The following is a 24,000-nucleotide window of genomic DNA, read 5'->3' as shown; positions in this document are numbered from 1 at the left end:
GGATTATGAGCTCCAAACAGTGACTTTCGGCGTTAACTGTGCACCGTATTTAGCTATACGGACTTTATTACAATTAGCTGATGATACCGAAAGGGAATTTCCGCTTGCTGCCCACATATTACGTAGGTGTATGTATGTGGATGACGTTTTGGCAGGTTATCACGATTTGGGTTCCGCCCAGAAGGCACGTGATGATCTTATTCAAGCTTTATTATCAGCTAAATTTGAATTAAGAAAGTGGACTTCGAATGACCGTACCATATTAGAAAGTTTGCCCCCTGACCATTTGTATGATACAAAGCTTCTTACATTCGTAGAAGCGAGTAGCTTCAAGCCTTAAGGGATTCGATGGAACGCGGAAACAGATTTGTTCTATTTCAGTGTGAAACCTCTCGCTCAAAAAGATAAGTTCACAAAACGGGAAGTTTTATCCACTATCGCCAAGTTGTTTGATCCTGTAGGTTGGTTAGGACCAGTGATAGTGGTAGCCAAAATTATAATGCAACGGGTTTGGCAAGATAAAATTGACTGGGATGATTCACTACCATCTTCGACGGCAAGTGAATGGCAAAGATTTGTGAACACCTATAAGGATGTTAATTACATTAACATTCCTCGATGGGTTAATTATGCCCCAGATTATCAAGCCGAACTTCACGTTTTTTCTGATGCCTCAGTTAAGGCATACGCGGGGGTGATATATATTCGTATTGTCACACCGAATGGGCAAATTTACACAAATTTACTATCTTGTAAGACCAAGGTTGCTCTGCTTAAGTCGATTTCATTGTCTAGGTTGGAACTATGTGGTGCAGTTTTGGCTTCAGAGTTGGTGAAATCAATTATTTCTGAGATTGGTATAGATTTTCATAGGATATATTGCTGGACAGATTCTACGATCGTCCTCTCGTGGCTTAAAAAAAACCCCTTCAACTTGGACAACGTTCGTTGCCAATAGGGTGAACAGAATTCATGAAAACGTTGGTCAAGAAAATTGGTATCACGTGCGGTAAGAAGACAATCCCGCAGATTTAGGTAGTCGTGGACTTCTTCTGAAATGTGGTGGTGTGGTCCTTCGTGGTTGCGCTTAGATAGTTCGCAATGGAATCTTCCAGATTTATCATCTCTGGATACTGATCTAGAGATGCGAGGTGTAAAAATTCATGTATCATTCTTTTCAGAATATTCGGACATTTTAGATAGATTTTCGTGTATGAAAACGGCTATAGGAGCCATTGGATACATGCTTAGGTTTTTCCACCGCACTCATCCTCTGCATAGGGGAAATCATAATTTTGAGGAAATAGCTCTTTCGAGTTCTGAGGTCCATTTTGTTAAACTACGTTTAGCAATGTTAGCTCAAAAGGTTCACTATGCAGAAGAATTTAATAGTCTGTTAAATAAAAGGCCCTTGCATTCTAAGAGTTCGATTTTGTCCTTAAATCCGTATTTAGATGAAGCAGGAGTCATGAGAATTAATGGGCGTTTAGTTAGGTCGCCAACTCTTACTCCTTCGGAAACCCATCCTATACTACTTCCATATAATAGTCGATTTACTTATTTGTTACTGCAGGGTATTCACATTCGTTCAATCCATGGACAAATTCAATTAATGTTGCGTATAGTTCGTAGTGAATATTGGGTACCTCGTCTCACTACATTGATTCGTACAATAATTAGTCGTTGCAAGCGTTGTTCATTGTCCGGAGAGAACAACTTTCACTAGGCCATTTGCTACCACAGGGGTAGATTTTGCCGGGCCTATTGACATAAAATCATTCACTGGTAGATGTTGCAAGATTACTAAAGGATACATCTGCGTTTTTGTTTGTTTTTCGACAAAGGCTGTACACTTAGAAGCTGCTTCTGATTTATCCACAACAACTTTCCTAGCAGCACTTCATAGATTTATTTCGCGTCGCGGTTGTCCTATAACGATGTTTTCGGATAACAGCACCAACTTCGTTGGAGCTTCGCGACACTTAGAGGAGGATTTCAAAGGTTTCTTGAGGGAAAGTCGTGAGCGTATATGTTCTGAATTGAGTTATCAGGAAACAACATGGAATTTCATAGCTGCTGGGGCTCATATGGGTGGTCTTTGGGAAGCAGCTGTGAAAAGTTTCAAGTTGCATTTTAAGAAGCATGCAAAGAACATAAAATATACGTTTGAGGAACTGTCTACACTTCTATGTAGGATAGAAGCATGTTTAAATTCGCGGCCACTGTGTACTATGAACGACAGTCCAGATTCTGAAGTGGCACTTACTCCGGGACATTTTTTGATAGGATCTCCAATTCTTGCTCCACCGGAGCCAACAATAAATGAATCTCACCTGCATATCATTAACCGGTTTAGAAAAATGAAAGCTTTAACTCAACAATTCTGCCTCCGGTGGAAGGAAGAGTATTTGAAAGGTCTCCATAAACGTTATAAGTGGAAATATCCGGAACGCGATATACAGACGGACGATTTAGTCGTTATTCGTAATGAGCAATTACCCCCCACTTCGTGGAAACTAGGTCGCGTTATCAACGTGTTTCCGGGTGTCGACGGACACGTACGCGTGGCGGATGTCCGCACAGAAAACGGTGTTGTAAGACGACCGGTAGTCAAGTTGGTCATTCTGGCCAACGAGTAATTGTTTCTTATAATATTATCGCGGCATCTCTCTTTTTCATAGAATGGAAAATATGAGCAAGATTGCCGCTACCCTCCCCAACTTTGAGGACGAGCTATTGATGCCTGATGAGGAGAGGGACTTCGATGTAAAGATGGCTCCTGAAAAGAAAATTGATAAGGAAGATCCGAATAGTGCGGAGAAAATGGAGGCGGTTCCTATCCGGGAGGTTGCACCCCGTCCTACAGTAGATGATGGTAGTGACCTTAAGGCAAATAGAGCCGAGGTGACTCCTTTCCGGGAGACTGCACACACACCTCGGGCTCCTAGCTTTGATTTAGATATCACGGAAGCCGCTCCTATCCGGGAGGTTGCACCAAAGGCTTCGGGTGAACCGTTGAAGAATTCCGTATCCGCGGACCAAAGTAAGTCGGCTCCGTCGACTGTATCTATTCGGAAAAACTCAGGTTCGAGAAGAAGTGAACAGCGCTGCGCATTCTGCAATCACGGTCACAAACTTCGTGACTGTGGTAAATTTCAAAGTTTGTCCCATGAGGGCAAAGTTCGGGTCGTGGTGTCCAAACGGTTGTGTTCGAACTGTCTTAATGAGGACCATTTTTACAGGAATTGTCGGAACCCAAAAAGATGCCAGATCTGTCAACGTGATCACCACACTCTGCTACACCCCACAAACAATTCACCAAATCTGGATCTTAGGAGGCCAAACCGCAGAAATGTGCGTTCACATTCTTCTGTCCCATCCTCTAACAACGAAATATCTCCCTTCACTCCCTTCCAAAATCCCATCCCCATGTCCGCTCCTTTGCTTTCCTTCCAGCCAACCGTGACGTTGACCCCAACAATGATTGTGAACATCAATATAGGTGAGCGAAGAATACCCGTAAGGGCTCTTTTAGACTCGTGTTCGGGGCACAGTCGGATCTGCGAGTCGCTTGCGGAGAAGCTTCAGTTGGGTGTGGTGCCAATGGGACATGGCATGTTTTCCCAAATAAATGTGGGGTCTTTGTATGAACGGGCCCAAAACGTGACGGTGTTTGCGCAGGTCATGCCGTTACGAGATATAGTGAAACCTTCGACGTCAGCACCAGAGAGTATTAAGGAAAGATATGCTGGTCTACAATTAGCAGATCCCGAGTTCTATAGGGCGGGACACATAGGTCTCATTCTTGGGTCTGAGGTTTACCCCAGAATCATAAAGATGCAAACCATATTAAAACACAATTCAAGGTCTTCTGTATGCAATTTGAGCCATGAATTCCGAGGAAACTATTAACTTCCTGAGATATCCAAGGAAAAATGTGAATTTATCGACACCCAGGAAGGTGTGTTATGCACAAGGTCAACTAAAAGGCTTTCTAGGATCTCAAAATCTACAATCTGACACTAATATTGTGGCTTTTGTATACTCAAATACCTAAAACGGAAGGAAATCAGCAAGGGTCCGCTTTAACGAGCTATACAAGAAGTTTGGCATTAAATAACGGCACTTAACACCCACAAATTATTTTTTTTCTCTAAAATATATCTCGGACACCCAGACACATTCCCCAAAACAATAAAATGTATAAATTTTGCTGCTAATTCCATAAATTGTACGATAATACTCATATTTCCTTGGGGCGTATGTATACTTATGTAAGTATCATTTTTTGGTTTTTGTAAAATTTACCGTTATTTATATTATGGAATATACTTTTGTTGTATTAGATATTGTTTATTAGTGAGACGAAATAAACCTGTGTACTTGGAATTTCATAACTATTATTACTTTTTCTAAAACCCGAGATTTATGGGGCGTACGTATACTTATGTAAGACTGTGTATTAGGCCGGGGCGATTTGAAAACCTTAATGAGCCCTTCTCGTTTCTGATTCGTGGGATTGAACTGAGCAAAAAAAGTCCACTGGACCATATATCTACCGCGAAAATCGAGCCTCCCGATTTTGACTTTAAGTTTTTTATTGACGTTTTTTGGATATTTTGGCATATAACAGCCAAACCATTGAGATTTTCGATCCACCACAAAGACAAAAATTGTAGCCAAGACAGTAATTAAAAACTCTCTAATACATCGCAAAAGCATTGGAACGCTCCTTCAGGCAGTTTTGGTCTTAAGAATGTGCAAACTCTTCGGAAAATGTCGATAAATGGCATTGTGCTACAAAATTTGACCAGAAAATTATTCAAGCTTTCTGATGCAAAATTTTATCGTGTTGGGATCCATGGACAACGTTAGTGCACTTATTTCGTTTGGGCCACTTCGTTTTATTTTTTTATAACTGTAAAAGTATTGAAGATCTGGGTTTCTTACATTTTTAAATTTAAACGGACATATCTTCTTTTTCTCACAACAAATTTCTATTGATCCTTCTTACTTTTAAAGGGGCGAATAATATCTTTCAAACAAAATATTATTTTTTTAAATCGGTTAACAAATGGCTAAGTTATAGTGGTTTAAGTCTGAAAAACCCCACAAAAGAACTATAACTGAATTTCTCACAATTTTCAAAATAAATATTGAACAAAAGAAAACAACATAATATTTTTGAAAATTATGAGAAATTCAGTTATAGTTTTTTTGTGGGGGTTTTCCGTTGTGTAAAAAAGAAGATATGCCCGTTTAAATTTGGAAATGTTAGAAACCTAGATGTTCACTACTTTTACCGTTATACAAAAATAAAACGAAGTGACCCAAACGAACTAATAGCATTTTCGTTGTCCATGGATCCCAACACGATAGAATTTTGTAACAGAACGCTTGAATATTTTTCTGGTTAAATTTTGTAGCACAATGTCATTTATCGACATTTTCCGAAAAATTTGCACATTCTTAAGACCAAAACTGCCTGAAGGAGCGTTCCAATGCTTTTGCAATGTATTAGAGAGTTTTCAATTATTGTCTTGACTACAATTTTTGTCTTTGTGTTGGATCGAAAATCTCAATGGTTAAGCTGTTATATGCCAAAATATCAAAAAAACGTCAATAAAAAACTTAAAGTCAAAATCGGGAGGCTCGATTTTCGCGGTAGATATATGGTCCAGTAAACTTTTTTGCTCAGTTCAATCCCAGGAATCAGAAACGCGAAGGGCTCATTAAGGTTTTTTTCCTTCCACTCAAATCGCCCCACCCTACTGTGTATGTATTCATAAATATGTACTCATAAATGAAGTACTAGAAATTAAGTTGAAACATCGCTGGATATTTCAAGGTGGCCGGCAATGTTTAATTACGAATAGTTTAATTCTCTTTTCAAATTATGATGTTTCATTTCTTCCGTTAGAACTTGACCATTTAGCAGAAGTGCAACTTTGTGTTTTCGCACAAAGTGAAAGATGTCAAATTCTAATGAGAATGTACTAAAATTGGCGCCACTTTGCAGTGTCCATCGTTTGTTTTTATTCTCTCTTTTGCAAATAAAGGGTTGTCATTCGATTTTCGTCGATTGAAGAAATAACTTGGATTTTCGTCCACCTACTATTGGATATTCGTCCACAACAACTTTGAAAACAAAAGGTACAGATATTGTTTATACGAACAATATTTCTTAAATAAAGGATTGAATCATTTTTATTATAACGAAATTGATACTGCTGTTGTTTTGTTTTTCTTTTTGTTTTTTTTTTTATTGCCTCCGCAAACAATGATGACTTTCAAAATATAAAATTCACGCAAAAAGAGCTCATCGAGTCAGAGCATAGGCAAATAACAATTAATACAAAGACGCAGGAAAAATAATTAAATTAACAGACGCTGTAAATAATTTAGTAAAGAACACAAAACCAGAACAAATGAATACAGAAGGTTTATATGATTTCCCGAAATAGAATCAATATTGCCGAGCTTGAAACCCTGATGTTATCAGTTACACTTACAAAAATCGGAATAATTAATCCGGCAATCCTAGACTCCAATGATTTGGAGAAAATTGTAAATGAACACTTTACCAATATTACGGTTATTGACCTTATGGAAGTATCCCAAATTAAAGTTCTATTAAATAATAATTTTTTATATTTCATAATTAAATACCCTAAAGTTAAGTTAGTTTGTAAGAGGATTATCATACATCCAGTCCAGCACAACAATACCACCCTTAATTTTGCCAATAATAACAACAAAGCTGAATGTGGCGACCAGGTTATACCCATCATAAACTGCAGAGCTACACTTACAACAAAATTTAGCAAAAAACTACAAAATACGACAACTTGCGCTCAACAACTCCACTCAGGGGGTATCGCACATTGTACCACACGTCCCAGCCATCTCGAATCGTTATCAATTATTGATGACGGCATCATCATCATCAATGGCCAACTACACCTTTTTCACATGTAATTCGAAACATTCCAGTTGTAATTCGTAACATTAACAGCCAGTTTCTGTATGTCGAAAGAAGAAATTGTGCGAATGAAACACGCCCGAACTTTAGTTTTTGAAATAGGTTTACCTTTGCTTTTGCTTCAAAACAAAAAACATATTTGAAAAACACACAAGAGTTTGGTCGTGTTTCTTTCGCACACATTCTTCTTTCGACATACAGAAACTGGCTGTACATTTGTAATTCGATTATTCTATTTGTAATTTGTAACATTTTATTTGTAATTCGAGAATTCCATTTGTAATTCGAATTATTCCATTTGTAATTCGAATTATTCTATTTGTAATTCGAGTTACGCCATTTGTAATTCGAATTATTCCATTTGAAATTCGAATTATTCCATTTGTAATTCGAATTATTCCATTTGAAATTCGAATTATTCTATTTGTAATTCGAATTATTCTATTTGTAATTTGAATTATTTTATTTGTAATTCGAATTGTTTTATTTGTAATTCGAATTATTCCATTTGTAATTCGAATTATTCCAATTGAAATTACAAATAGAATAATTTGAATTACAAATGGAAAAATTCGAATTACAAATGGAATAATTCGAATTACAAATAGAATAATTCGAATTTCAAATGGAATAATTCGAATTACAAATGGAATAATTCGAATTTCAAATGGAATAATTCGAATTACAAATGGAATAATTCGAATTACAAATAGAATAATTCGAATTACAAATGGAATAATTCGAATTACAAATGGAATGTTTCGAATAACAAATGGAATTCTCGAATTACAAATAAAATGTTACGAATTACAAATGGAATTCTCGAATTACAACTAAAATGATTCGAATTACATCTGAAAAAGGTGTAGTAACCGGGACGTTCCTTATTACATTTGAAGATGAGGTGATGATCAATAACTCCACATACCGGAACTTAAGAAGTTATGTTAGAAAATCTCCAGCACCGGCCGTGTCAACACTCGTTAACATAACAGGCCATGAAGAAATTTTGAGTTTGCCATATTTGCAAAGGTTAAATACGCCGAACCTGCAATACGTTGACGACATGGAAAAACAGTTCATAAATTGGACTGTAATATCCGGAATTGTCATAATGGCATTCTTGATTATATGTTATGTTTTCCTTAAAAACTACCAGAACCATCAAAAAACCAAACGCCGACAAAATCTTCAAATTGTTATTGATGGTCTTAGGGACTCCGGGGACGTCCTCCATTTAAACGAGGGAGGAGTTAACACATAAACATAAAAAATACCAACTGAATTGAGTTAACACATAAACATACAAAATACCAAATAACACTCACTCTGCCGTCGCAAGTCAAGAACATAAGAGCCAGCAACGCTGCTCGTCTAACATAATTAAAAATAAAACACACAACAATTTATATTGATGTAATTTGGATATGAAAAATATATTGATGTAACTTGCATATTGAAATAAAGATTTTGTTCAAATTAAAATTTAAGAACCTATATTGATGTAACTTATACACGAGTGATATTTTTTAATAAAAGGACAACCTGAAATCTGAACCGATTTCACAATAATTCTGCACACATTTTACAAATCTTGACAGATTTCAATATAATTTTTCAAACTTAATTGGACATACATGGCGTGTTTGATGCTTCAAATACATGAAATCGGCCGAAAATATGTTCGGGAGCTGTAAAACCAAATCTGAATCCATTTCAGTATAATTTGGGAACTGTATTTCTAGACCAAATTCTGTCAGACATTCCAAATTTCAATGAAATTGGACATACATAGCGTGTTTGGTGCATCAAATATATGAAATCGGCTGAAAGTATATATGAGAGCAAAGTCCAAATCTTAACCGATTTCAACAAAATGTAGCAAATTTATTTGTAGACCAAATTCCGTCACACATTCCGAATTTTATTGAAATTCGAATCGGCAGAAAATATATATAGAAACTATATCCAAATCTGAACCGATTTCAATATAATTGGCATACTTATTTTTTTGGAGATACCTTCGATTCCGATGCTACATCTTCAGATCAACGTGGAATTTCAAAGATTCATATAGCCAACGTTACTTTGGAATATTTATTTCTACACCAAATTCCGTCACACATTCCAGTCAATGGAGGCAATGGGTCAAAAGGAAAAACCTTCATCTAAATCTTGTGCTACAGTGGCATCGGCAAACCAAGGAAACAACATATGTACTCTATGTAAAAATGGCACCCATAAACTATATCACTGCCAGAACTTTCTCAAAATGACACCACCAGAACGACTAAATTTCGCACAAAAGCAAAAACGATGTGTAAACTGTTTAAAGGCGGGCCATTCATCGAAGCAATGTACTACGCGATGCTGCATGAAATGCAACAAGAAACACAACACACTGTTGCATCTAGAGCGCAAGCAAGGATCTACAAACAAACAAGACAGTCGTATGACTTTATCAGCTGAAACTGGTACAAAGCCTGCCGGAGGGGTAGCCTCCGTAAATACTGAGTCGCCCAATAATCAGGAAGCCACCTCGCTGGCCGCTGCAAATAAAGAACAAATCAGCTCGTACGTTCTACTCAGCACAGCAGTAGTCAAAATAAAGGTGGATGAAGCAGAAGTGGAGTGCCGCGCTTTGCTTGATTCTGGTTCACAGGTCAATTTCATCACAGAACGTTTAGTAAAGCGACTTGGCATTTCAATGCAAAAGTCAACAATTAATATCAACGGAATCGGTGCAACCAACACTAGAACAAACCATCGAGTAAATGTGGCTCTGAAGTCTCGAATCAACAATTATTCGACTCGACTTGAAGCATTTGTCTTGCCTCGTATCCTGTCACCACAGCCATCACAATTCATTAACGTTGAAGATTGGTCGATTCCAAAGAATCTGACGCTAGCTGATCCAGCCTTCAACCGTCCTGATAAAATTGATATATTATTAGGTGCAGAACACTATCACGAACTGTTGTCGATTGGACAAATAAAATTAGCCAAGGATCTCCCCACAATGCAGAACACTGTGTTTGGGTGGATAATATCAGGAAAAATTCAAGAGGAAAAGCCCAGGAACTTTACATGTGGAATCTGTACCACGGATGAATCGCTTGACGCCTCTATCGCCCGGTTATGGGAATTGGAGGAAATCAAGACAACTAACAAACCAATGTCCATCGAAGAAAGACAATGCGAAAATCACTTTGAGCAGCACACCATCAAGGACAACAAAAATCGATTTGTAGTCCGAATACCCTTTCAACAAAACCCTGACGCGTTAGGAGACTCGCATGGGATCGCAATCAATCGATTTTTCTCCCTCGAACGCCGGTTGCAGAAAGATCCTAAGTTGAAGGAACAATATGTCAGATTCATGGAAGAATATGAGAACCTAGGACACATGACAAAAATATCGGCGGATGCTATTCGCTCACCACACTACTTCATCCCACATCATTGCGTGCAACGACCTGAGAGCACAACAACAAAGCTTCGTGTAGTATTCGACGCATCGGCCAAAACTTCGTCATCGCATTCGTTAAATGATCTGATGTACACAGGACCTACTGTTCAAAGCTATCTGTTCTCCATACTACTGAGATTTAAGCTACCCAAATACGTTTTCACAACTGACGTCGAGAAAATGTACAGGCAGGTCCTAATCTCTCCTGAGGACCGCCAGTTTCAACTAATAATTTGGAGAAAGGATGTCTCTCAGCCTATAACCTACTACCAACTCAACACAGTCACATATGGCACAAGAGCCGCCCCATATTTGGCAACAAAATGCCTGCAACGATTAGCCAAGGACAACGCAATCCGTTACCCGCTCGCCTCGCAATTTCTCCAAGAGAATTTTTACGTCGACGATGGCCTGGGCGGAGCCGACAGTTTAATAACGGCAATTAATATGCAGCAGCAACTCATTCAAGTTATGAAAGACAGCGGTTTCAACTTACGCAAGTGGTGTGCTAATAACCCCCAACTGCTTAAAAACATTTCAGAAGGAGATCAAGAAGTAAACTTAGATTTCGAGAGCTCAAAGGCTGACACCGTTAAAACACTAGGACTAACATGGCTTCCAAAAGATGACACATTTTGTGTAAAAGTTAACATTGATTCCGTCAGAAGAATCACTAAACGTACAGTTACATCAGATCTTGCCAGACTTTTTGATCCATTAGGAATACTGTCTCCAGTTACAGTAACAGCCAAAATATTCATACAAGAATTGTGGGAGTTAAAATTAGACTGGGACCAATCGTTACCAGAATCCTTACACTGTAAATGGACCAAGTTTCGATCGGACTTAAACGCTCTAAAAACTCTTCAGATATATAGACACATCTTTAAAGGGAGAGTGCCAGAATCAAGGCAACTACACATCTTCACAGATGCATCAGAAAAGGCGTATGGCGCAGCGGCTTACATGCGATCAACCTTTAAAGACGGAACTACCATGACACGTCTCCTCTGTGCGAAATCTCGTGTTGCCCCACTCAAAAGGCAAACCATACCACGTTTGGAGCTTTGCGCAGCAGCACTTGGAGCCCAGTTAGCTTCAAAAATCAAAATCGATCTTCAATTGACGTGTCCAACCTGGTTTTGGACTGACTCAGAAATCGTGCTGGCCTGGATAAACTCATCATCTGCAGCATTCAACACATTTGTGGCCAATAGAATTGCAATCATACAAGAAGTCACTCAGGCAGAACAATGGCGTCATGTCAGCTCAAAGTGCAATCCAGCCGATGTACTATCTCGCGGCATTTCACCAACAGCCCTTAAAGATTGTGCTCTTTGGTTCTGTGGTCCTTTATTTTAACACGGAAAAGACACAATGTGGCCAGCAAAATTCAATCCACATCTTGCAATTTCGACCAACCTTGAGAGAAAAAGGAAGGTACCAGAGGCACTCGTTACCACAGTAACACCAAACGACTTTATGTACAAAATAAATCACAACAACTCGTTCACCCGTCTACAACGAATCATAGCATACGTTTTGCGCTTCATTACTAAGAGCAGGGGCAAAAATATCCTTCGACAGGCCCAAGGATCACTTACAACGATCGAGCTAGACACGGCTTTAAAGCATATAATCAGACACATACAAGAGTCGGACTTTAAGGAAGAAATTCAACAGCTGAAGAAGTACCAAGAATTGCGTGGAATAAGTAAACTGTGTAACCTGTCACCATTTTTGGACAATGACGGCTTAATTCGGGTTGAAGGTCGTCTTGAAGCATCGTCCTTGTCATTCGACTCCAAGCATCAACTCCTTATTCCCTATAATGACCCAATTTCAAAATTAATATTTGAAATGGTACACAAGGAAAATAAACATTGTGGCGCGCAAACATTGCTGGGAATCGTACGACAACTGTTTTGGCCACTAAAAGGAAAGATTATGGCTCGAGCTACGGTTCATCGCTGTACAACATGTAGCAGAGCTAAGCCAGCATTATTTAATCAAGTTATGGGAAACTTGCCTTCCACACGTGTCACACCAGCCAGGCCCTTCATTAATACTGGGGTAGATTTTTGCGGCCCAATAACAGTACATTACAAACTTCGCGGAAAACGGCCACACAAGGCCTACATTGCAGTATTTTGTTGCTTTTCAACAAAGGCAGTACACCTGGAACTAGTGAGTGACCTCACCACCGAGGCGTTCATAGGTGCTCTTAAAAGATTCATCGGACGACGTGGACATTGCCAAAACCTATATTGCGACAACGCAACGAACTTCATAGGAGCCAAAAACAAGCTACCTGAACTATCAACCATAATACATTCAACAAATGCCAAAGAAGCCATTACAAATGCTTGCAATAACAGAGGCATTCAGTTTAATTTCATTCCGCCAAGAGCGCCACACTTTGGTGGCCTCTGGGAAGCCGCTGTCAAGTCAGCAAAACATCTTCTAATCAGAAGCATGGCGAACGCATCCTTGACTTATGAAGAACTCGAAACTTTGGTCATTGAAATTGAAGCCATATTAAACTCAAGGCCTATTTCTCCAATGTCAAATGATCCCAATGATATAGGTGCACTCACTCCTGGACACTTTTTGATTGGAGAACCACTCACTGCACAAGTGGACTCACAAGCAAAGCAACCAACCATAAGCCTGGCAACTAGATGGAATCTGGTTTCTCGACTTAAGCACGAATTTTGGAGCAGGTGGTCACGAGACTATCTTAATGAATTGCAATACCGTAATAAGTGGCAAGAGCAGTCGAAGAATCTAAAACCAGGAGCCATTGTCATTATAAAAGAAGACAATGTTCCGGTCATGAAGTGGCCTTTAGGTCGTGTTATCAAAACATACAAAGGAAACGACAATGTAGTGAGAGTTGTTGACGTAAAAACCGCATCCGGAGCTTTTAAAAGAGCCATCCAATATTTAGCACCACTTCCGCGACTCGAAGAAGGCAATACATGCACAGATCAGCCGAGCATGCAATTGTCACCAAACCCGATCAATGAGAAAGAGCAGGAAACGCAATCATCTTCAGCATCACCAGACGAACGTCCAAGCAAAAGGAAACGAACGGCTTCAAGCTCCAGCATCATGCTAACGATGATCGTCGCTCTATTCTGCTCTTTTTGATTGGAGAACCACTCACTGCACAAGTGGACTCACAAGCAAAGCAACCAACCATAAGCCTGGCAACTAGATGGAATCTGGTTTCTCGACTTAAGCACGAATTTTGGAGCAGGTGGTCACGAGACTATCTTAATGAATTGCAATACCGTAATAAGTGGCAAGAGCAGTCGAAGAATCTAAAACCAGGAGCCATTGTCATTATAAAAGAAGACAATGTTCCGGTCATGAAGTGGCCTTTAGGTCGTGTTATCAAAACATACAAAGGAAACGACAATGTAGTGAGAGTTGTTGACGTAAAAACCGCATCCGGAGCTTTTAAAAGAGCCATCCAATATTTAGCACCACTTCCGCGACTCGAAGAAGACAATACATGCAAAGATCAGCCGAGCATGCAATTGTCACCAAACCCGATCAATGAGAAAGAGCAGGAAACGCAATCATCTTCAGCATCACCAGACGAACGTCCAAGCAAAAGGAAACGAACGGCTTCAAGCTCCAGCATCATGCTAACGATGATCGTCGCTCTATTTGCAAACAAAATAGAGGTAACCAAGTTTGAACCCAACATTGGAATACACTTTGAAGGAATTGGCACCACACGTATCTCAAGATCTGAATGGAAACTCATAACGTACTACGAACTTCAACCATACTGGCGAGAGATGAACACATTTACAAATGGCACATTGGCACTCCAGAAGTTATGCACCCTTATATCCCAAAGGGCACCATGTCTGAACATTCTGCATACCCTTGAACTCAGTTTCTCAGACCTCAAGGACGGAAACCTTTTACTAAAAAACAAGAGAAGCAAACGTGGTGCTGTAAATATTGTTGGAAACATTGCTAACTCACTTTTTGGAGTTTTGGACTCAAATTACGCGGAACAAATGTCGGACACTATTACCTTGATCAAGGAAGATGAAAACCACATGAAACAGCTCTTAAAAAACCAAACTTCAATTATTAACTCAACCCTCAACATTTTCAAACAAGATGAACTACAACTAAAAGCAAACTTCGACAGCCTCGATTATCAAATGAACAACATTGAGAAACGGCTACACGAAAATGAACAAGAGAATCACCAATTTAATCTGTTCCAAAATATGGTGTCACTATCTTCTCAATTGACATTGATATCAGTTAGGCTACACCGAATACAAACAGCAATAATAACAACATTGTCCGATTCACATCATGGGAAAATCAGCCCAATGTTACTATCACCGCTACAACTTCAATCAGAGCTCATACAAGTCCGAAATCATCTTCCACCAGCATTGCAGCTACCTGTCCGTCAAGAGAATCTCCTGCAGCTCTACAAAATTATGAATGTAAAGGGAGGAATCACAGATAATCATATAATTTTCTACATAACAATTCCTCTATGTGACCCAGAATCGTTGGAACTGCTTAAGCTACATCCAATTCCTGCACCTGTTAATAGCACCATGATGATCATTAGGCCATGCAGCGACCTCATCGCTATAACTGCCCACAGAGATGAGTATTATACATTAACAGAACAAGAATGGGCAGCATGCACACCACTAACAGAAGATGAATTCTTATGTCCAAATATGCAGTCCAAATTCAATGCAGACGCAGCCAAGTGCCTATGCGAAATTTCACTTCTTAATAATATCACTCGTCCCAGTTGTACCGTGGACCCATTCATAGACAACACGTCGATGACACAACTAAAACACGGCAACCAGTGGATGTATACAATGTCACATCAAACTCAAATAACCACTGTATGCAATCAGGAACACTCTCGAGTAATATTGCAGGGCACCGGACTCATTAAAATAAGTCCAGATTGTACCGTAAAGTACAGGTCAATGTTCATTCAGGGACATCAAACATATTCATCATCCCTTCACTCATCATATACAGCCACCGCCAACGCTACAGAAATCAGTTATCCAGACGAACCAAAACATAGCAAAACATATCATATAAACTTCATTGACCACATCAAGAATATATCTGAGATTCAAAATCACCTTCATCAACAAGTTCTAACTGACTTGCCACTGCAACTTAACAACATCAAGAGACATCATGCAACAGTAGCTTACGCCGCCCTCATTCTTGCAATTGGAATTACTATAACAGCAGTCTACAAAAGAAGACAATTCATTAAAATGGAGCCAAGTCAACAACCTCCCATTGCAGCAGTCCGTCAAAATGTCGCGTCATCAGAATTTGTAATTTCCGTATCATAATATCCATAAGAAAATAAAATTCATACAAACATTTTGTTTGGTGTCTAGGTCAAGAATAACCAAACTACTGCATTTCTTTTTTAACAGCAGCAATTGACATCTGTTGTATCAGCACATCAAATTTCAGTTGAGCATGGCTCAACGACATTCACATTGCCTAGTATGATTAAGCACATAATGCATTAATGAAATTGTTAATTCTTCATATCGTATAACAATAATAACTCAGACAGTAGGTTATTGCAAAAAGCAAACAAACTAAATGTTCTACTTGAAAGTGCAAACGCAGATTTACTATCATTACCTAAAAATGTAAAAAATCAATGTTGTAGTACTGTTGTGGGGCAATGAACCACAACGTTTCTTTTCATAATAATTACTTTGTAAATTAAGCAATTTCTACAACACACTAGACACCAAACAAAATGTGCAATTTAGCAATAAGTTAGTATTTAAGAACCAATTTATCAATAAAGAATGTGAGAACTTGAAAAAGCCTTCTTGTGCATACACCATTTCCTCTCCGATTTAACCAAGTTCATGTGCTTGTGTTAAAACTACAATTTATCTTGGTGACACTGCCTTGATAAACGACATCTACAACCTCATCTAATTTATCTTGGTGATCCGCCTTGATAAACGACATCTAAAACCTAATTGAAGGACAAAACAGTCCATTCAATAAACATTTGGTGACCCCGAGTCCTACCGATAGGACGAAACACGCAACCACATTTGGTGACCCCTAGTCCTTCCGATAGGACGAAACACGCAACCACATTTGGTGACCCCTAGTCCTTCCGATAGGACGAAACACGCAACCACATTTGGTGAGCCCGAGTCCTTGCGATAGGACGAAACACGCAACCACATTTGTGACATCGAGTCCCTCCAATAGGACAAAATACATCCCAAAATATTTCAGATCCTGTAACACGGCACAGGATCAACATTAGCAAGTCCACCAGGACATCAGTCGGCATTCTAGAACAGTAGCGTATCAAGCACAGAATACCGAAATTTTGATTGGACAATACGAATAAATTGCTTCCAAAGGATTACATATAGCTACTGTTGCAGAAGGCAATCTTCGGGCAAATTCCGGACATTAAATAATTAAAAAATGGCAACCGGTGAAGATTCGGCAGGCATGACCTTGTTCAGTCAATTGGTAGATGCTCAACGAGCCACGGGTGATCGGATAGAAACTATCATCCGCAATGCAAAAAAGGAGCCGTTCTCGAAAAGAACAACTAGCTTCTACAAGGATCGACTCACTAAATTAGACGCCGCATGGGCCGAATTCGAAATCACAGACTCGAAAATACAGTGTCTCGAAAATTATCCAAAGGACCACAAGTACTTCACCGAGAAGTACTACCAGCAGGTGTCTGAACTTACAATGAAGTACCGGGAGCTATTTGAGACAGCCATGTTGGAGCCTTCAAAAGAATCAGAAACAACTGCTGATAAACCTCATGCAAAGAAATCAACCATAAACAACGGCGGCTCAATAGCTTCAGTATCCTCAACCAATTCGGCAATCAGAAGACAAAACGTTATGATAGCGTCTCTGAAGAGGGTACTTACCATGGATCCGACAGCATCCAACATGAAACTGAAGGAAAAAACTGTGGGAACAAATTCAAGAACTGCATTTCTCAATATGGGAAAACAGTTGCAATCCACTGGAAGAAGGCTACGATATGGACTCCTACACCACTCTGGAGAATATGGTAGTAGAAAACTTCAAAACAACAACAACACCAACTGCAGAAAAAGGAATAGAACTTGGGCAAGCAAATGTGTTGCCACTGCCCAAAATAACAATCCCAAAATTTAATGGAGATTATCTAAAATGGCCGGCCTTCTTTGACCTTTTCACACAGTTAGTAAACAATCAACGCATACCCACAGTACAAAAGATGTGGTATCTGAAAGCCAATCTCACTGGTGAAGCGGAAAATTTGATAAGTCATATCTCAGCAACAGCCGAAAATTATGAAGCAGCATGGAAAATTTTGCAAGACCGATACAACAACAAGCGAGTGCTGGTAGCATCCCTTATACATCAACTGATTGATCAGCCATCAACCGGATCATCAGCCGCGTCCATAAAGCAGCTACATGACGTCACACAAGAGTGCTTACATGCGCTTAAGAACGTGGGAGTCGACACGTCCTCTTGGAGTCCAATACTACTTCATCTACTGTCGAAGAAACTAGACCGAAGTATTTACAATCAATACGAAAGATCAATTGTCAACCCAAGGGAATTGCAGCAAGTTAGTCAATTCCTAGAATTTCTGGAGACTCGATTCCAGTCAATGGAGGCAATGGGTCAAAAGGAAAAACCTTCATCTAAATCTTGTGCTACAGTGGCATCGGCAAACCAAGGAAACAACATATGTACTCTATGTAAAAATGGCACCCATAAACTATATCACTGCCAGAACTTTCTCAAAATGACACCACCAGAACGACTAAATTTCGCACAAAAGCAAAAACGATGTGTAAACTGTTTAAAGGCGGGCCATTCATCGAAGCAATGTACTACGCGATGCTGCATGAAATGCAACAAGAAACACAACACACTGTTGCATCTAGAGCGCAAGCAAGGATCTACAAACAAACAAGACAGTCGTATGACTTTATCAGCTGAAACTGGTACAAAGCCTGCCGGAGGGGTAGCCTCCGTAAATACTGAGTCGCCCAATAATCAGGAAGCCACCTCGCTGGCCGCTGCAAATAAAGAACAAATCAGCTCGTACGTTCTACTCAGCACAGCAGTAGTCAAAATAAAGGTGGATGAAGCAGAAGTGGAGTGCCGCGCTTTGCTTGATTCTGGTTCACAGGTCAATTTCATCACAGAACGTTTAGTAAAGCGACTTGGCATTTCAATGCAAAAGTCAACAATTAATATCAACGGAATCGGTGCAACCAACACTAGAACAAACCATCGAGTAAATGTGGCTCTGAAGTCTCGAATCAACAATTATTCGACTCGACTTGAAGCATTTGTCTTGCCTCGTATCCTGTCACCACAGCCATCACAATTCATTAACGTTGAAGATTGGTCGATTCCAAAGAATCTGACGCTAGCTGATCCAGCCTTCAACCGTCCTGATAAAATTGATATATTATTAGGTGCAGAACACTATCACGAACTGTTGTCGATTGGACAAATAAAATTAGCCAAGGATCTCCCCACAATGCAGAACACTGTGTTTGGGTGGATAATATCAGGAAAAATTCAAGAGGAAAAGCCCAGGAACTTTACATGTGGAATCTGTACCACGGATGAATCGCTTGACGCCTCTATCGCCCGGTTATGGGAATTGGAGGAAATCAAGACAACTAACAAACCAATGTCCATCGAAGAAAGACAATGCGAAAATCACTTTGAGCAGCACACCATCAAGGACAACAAAAATCGATTTGTAGTCCGAATACCCTTTCAACAAAACCCTGACGCGTTAGGAGACTCGCATGGGATCGCAATCAATCGATTTTTCTCCCTCGAACGCCGGTTGCAGAAAGATCCTAAGTTGAAGGAACAATATGTCAGATTCATGGAAGAATATGAGAACCTAGGACACATGACAAAAATATCGGCGGATGCTATTCGCTCACCACACTACTTCATCCCACATCATTGCGTGCAACGACCTGAGAGCACAACAACAAAGCTTCGTGTAGTATTCGACGCATCGGCCAAAACTTCGTCATCGCATTCGTTAAATGATCTGATGTACACAGGACCTACTGTTCAAAGCGATCTGTTCTCCATACTACTGAGATTTAAGCTACCCAAATACGTTTTCACAACTGACGTCGAGAAAATGTACAGGCAGGTCCTAATCTCTCCTGAGGACCGCCAGTTTCAACTAATAATTTGGAGAAAGGATGTCTCTCAGCCTATAACCTACTACCAACTCAACACAGTCACATATGGCACAAGAGCCGCCCCATATTTGGCAACAAAATGCCTGCAACGATTAGCCAAGGACAACGCAATCCGTTACCCGCTCGCCTCGCAATTTCTCCAAGAGAATTTTTACGTCGACGATGGCCTGGGCGGAGCCGACAGTTTAATAACGGCAATTAATATGCAGCAGCAACTCATTCAAGTTATGAAAGACAGAGGTTTCAACTTACGCAAGTGGTGTGCTAATAACCCTCAACTGCTTAAAAACATTTCAGAAGGAGATCAAGAAGTAAACTTAGATTTCGAGAGCTCAAAGGCTGACACCGTTAAAACACTAGGACTAACATGGCTTCCAAAAGATGACACATTTTGTGTAAAAGTTAACATTGATTCCGTCAGAAGAATCACTAAACGTACAGTTACATCAGATCTTGCCAGACTTTTTGATCCATTAGGAATACTGTCTCCAGTTACAGTAACAGCCAAAATATTCATACAAGAATTGTGGGAGTTAAAATTAGACTAGGACCAATCGTTACCAGAATCCTTACACTGTAAATGGACCAAGTTTCGATCGGACTTAAACGCTCTAAAAACTCTTCAGATATATAGACACATCTTTAAAGGGAGAGTGCCAGAATCAAGGCAACTACACATCTTCACAGATGCATCAGAAAAGGCGTATGGCGCAGCGGCTTACATGCGATCAACCTTTAAAGACGGAACTACCATGACACGTCTCCTCTGTGCGAAATCTCGTGTTGCCCCACTCAAAAGGCAAACCATACCACGTTTGGAGCTTTGCGCAGCAGCACTTGGAGCCCAGTTAGCTTCAAAAATCAAAATCGATCTTCAATTGACGTGTCCAACCTGGTTTTGGACTGACTCAGAAATCGTGCTGGCCTGGATAAACTCATCATCTGCAGCATTCAACACATTTGTGGCCAATAGAATTGCAATCATACAAGAAGTCACTCAGGCAGAACAATGGCGTCATGTCAGCTCAAAGTGCAATCCAGCCGATGTACTATCTCGCGGCATTTCACCAACAGCCCTTAAAGATTGTGCTCTTTGGTTCTGTGGTCCTTTATTTTAACACGGAAAAGACACAATGTGGCCAGCAAAATTCAATCCACATCTTGCAATTTCGACCAACCTTGAGAGAAAAAGGAAGGTACCAGAGGCACTCTTTACCACAGTAACACCAAACGACTTTATGTACAAAATAAATCACAACAACTCGTTCACCCGTCTACAACGAATCATAGCATACGTTTTGCGCTTCATTACTAAGAGCAGGGGCAAAAATATCCTTCGACAGGCCCAAGGATCACTTACAACGATCGAGCTAGACACGGCTTTAAAGCATATAATCAGACACATACAAGAGTCGGACTTTAAGGAAGAAATTCAACAGCTGAAGAAGTACCAAGAATTGCGTGGAATAAGTAAACTGTGTAACCTGTCACCATTTTTGGACAATGACGGCTTAATTCGGGTTGAAGGTCGTCTTGAAGCATCGTCCTTGTCATTCGACTCCAAGCATCAACTCCTTATTCCCTATAATGACCCAATTTCAAAATTAATATTTGAAATGGTACACAAGGAAAATAAACATTGTGGCGCGCAAACATTGCTGGGAATCGTACGACAACTGTTTTGGCCACTAAAAGGAAAGATTATGGCTCGAGCTACGGTTCATCGCTGTACAACATGTAGCAGAGCAAAGCCAGCATTATTTAATCAAGTTATGGGAAACTTGCCTTCCACACGTGTCACACCAGCCAGGCCCTTCATTAATACTGGGGTAGATTTTTGCGGCCAATAACAGTACATTACAAACTTCGCGGAAAACGGCCACACAAGGCCTACATTGCAGTATTTTGTTGCTTTTCAACAAAGGCAGTACACCTGGAACTAGTGAGTGACCTCACCATCGAGGCGTTCATAGGTGCTCTTAAAAGATTCATCGGACGACGTGGACATTGCCAAAACCTATATTGCGACAACGCAACGAACTTCATAGGAGCCAAAAACAAGCTACCTGAACTATCAACCATAATACATTCAACAAATGCCAAAGAAGCCATTACAAATGCTTGCAATAACAGAGGCATTCAGTTTAATTTCATTCCGCCAAGAGCGCCACACTTTGGTGGCCTCTGGGAAGCCGCTGTCAAGTCAGCAAAACATCTTCTAATCAGAAGCATGGCGAACGCATCCTTGACTTATGAAGAACTCGAAACTTTGGTCATTGAAATTGAAGCCATATTAAACTCAAGCCTATTTCTCCAATGTCAAATGATCCCAATGATATAGGTGCACTCACTCCTGGACACTTTTTGATTGGAGAACCACTCACTGCACAAGTGGACTCACAAGCAAAGCAACCAACCATAAGCCTGGCAACTAGGTGGAATCTGGTTTCTCGACTTAAGCACGAATTTTGGAGCAGGTGGTCACGAGACTATCTTAATGAATTGCAATACCGTAATAAGTGGCAAGAGCAGTCGAAGAATCTAAAACCAGGAGCCATTGTCATTATAAAAGAAGACAATGTTCCGGTCATGAAGTGGCCTTTAGGTCGTGTTATCAAAACATACAAAGGAAACGACAATGTAGTGAGAGTTGTTGACGTAAAAACCGCATCCGGAGCTTTTAAAAGAGCCATCCAATATTTAGCACCACTTCCGCGACTCGAAGAAGACAATACATGCACAGATCAGCCGAGCATGCAATTGTCACCAAACCCGATCAATGAGAAAGAGCAGGAAACGCAATCATCTTCAGCATCACCAGACGAACGTCCAAGCAAAAGGAAACGAACGGCTTCAAGCTCCAGCATCATGCTAACGATGATCGTCGCTCTATTCTGCTCTTTTTGATTGGAGAACCACTCACTGCACAAGTGGACTCACAAGCAAAGCAACCAACCATAAGCCTGGCAACTAGATGGAATCTGGTTTCTCGACTTAAGCACGAATTTTGGAGCAGGTGGTCACGAGACTATCTTAATGAATTGCAATACCGTAATAAGTGGCAAGAGCAGTCGAAGAATCTAAAACCAGGAGCCATTGTCATTATAAAAGAAGACAATGTTCCGGTCATGAAGTGGCCTTTAGGTCGTGTTATCAAAACATACAAAGGAAACGACAATGTAGTGAGAGTTGTTGACGTAAAAACCGCATCCGGAGCTTTTAAAAGAGCCATCCAATATTTAGCACCACTTCCGCGACTCGAAGAAGACAATACATGCAAAGATCAGCCGAGCATGCAATTGTCACCAAACCCGATCAATGAGAAAGAGCAGGAAACGCAATCATCTTCAGCATCACCAGACGAACGTCCAAGCAAAAGGAAACGAACGGCTTCAAGCTCCAGCATCATGCTAACGATGATCGTCGCTCTATTTGCAAACAAAATAGAGGTAACCAAGTTTGAACCCAACATTGGAATACACTTTGAAGGAATTGGCACCACACGTATCTCAAGATCTGAATGGAAACTCATAACGTACTACGAACTTCAACCATACTGGCGAGAGATGAACACATTTACAAATGGCACATTGGCACTCCAGAAGTTATGCACCCTTATATCCCAAAGGGCACCATGTCTGAACATTCTGCATACCCTTGAACTCAGTTTCTCAGACCTCAAGGACGGAAACCTTTTACTAAAAAACAAGAGAAGCAAACGTGGTGCTGTAAATATTGTTGGAAACATTGCTAACTCACTTTTTGGAGTTTTGGACTCAAATTACGCGGAACAAATGTCGGACACTATTACCTTGATCAAGGAAGATGAAAACCACATGAAACAGCTCTTAAAAAACCAAACTTCAATTATTAACTCAACCCTCAACATTTTCAAACAAGATGAACTACAACTAAAAGCAAACTTCGACAGCCTCGATTATCAAATGAACAACATTGAGAAACGGCTACACGAAAATGAACAAGAGAATCACCAATTTAATCTGTTCCAAAATATGGTGTCACTATCTTCTCAATTGACATTGATATCAGTTAGGCTACACCGAATACAAACAGCAATAATAACAACATTGTCCGATTCACATCATGGGAAAATCAGCCCAATGTTACTATCACCGCTACAACTTCAATCAGAGCTCATACAAGTCCGAAATCATCTTCCACCAGCATTGCAGCTACCTGTCCGTCAAGAGAATCTCCTGCAGCTCTACAAAATTATGAATGTAAAGGGAGGAATCACA

At 40.0% G+C, this 24,000-nt stretch overlaps 3 protein-coding genes across 3 annotated transcripts; all 3 read left to right on the top strand.

Annotated features, from left to right (window-relative positions):
• The first annotated feature begins 9,254 nt into the window (after window positions 1-9,254).
• LOC141404690 (uncharacterized) lies at window positions 9,255-11,813 on the top strand. Its single transcript, XM_073988329.1, has one exon. It carries the CDS (start codon window positions 9,255-9,257, stop codon window positions 11,811-11,813), a length of 2,559 nt encoding a protein of 852 aa, XP_073844430.1.
• A 5,145-nt stretch (window positions 11,814-16,958) lies between these two features.
• Window positions 16,959-20,289, top strand: LOC141404637 (uncharacterized). The gene is made up of 2 exons (XM_073988198.1): window positions 16,959-17,468; window positions 17,725-20,289. The coding sequence occupies exons 1-2, from the start codon at window positions 16,959-16,961 to the stop codon at window positions 20,287-20,289; spliced, it is 3,075 nt and encodes a 1,024-aa protein (XP_073844299.1).
• A 204-nt stretch (window positions 20,290-20,493) lies between these two features.
• On the top strand, window positions 20,494-20,859 carry LOC141404577 (uncharacterized). The gene has a single exon (XM_073988062.1). The coding sequence runs from the start codon at window positions 20,494-20,496 to the stop codon at window positions 20,857-20,859; it is 366 nt and encodes a 121-aa protein (XP_073844163.1).
• Window positions 20,860-24,000: the final 3,141 nt, after the last annotated feature.

The sequence above is a fragment of the Musca autumnalis genome, unplaced genomic scaffold (genome assembly GCF_047663935.1).
Source record: "Musca autumnalis isolate F117 unplaced genomic scaffold, ASM4766393v1 scaffold_1, whole genome shotgun sequence".
Lineage (NCBI taxonomy): Eukaryota > Metazoa > Arthropoda > Insecta > Diptera > Muscidae > Musca > Musca autumnalis.
Note: the sequence above shows the minus strand (reverse complement) of the source record. Positions and strands in the feature narration are given on the sequence as shown.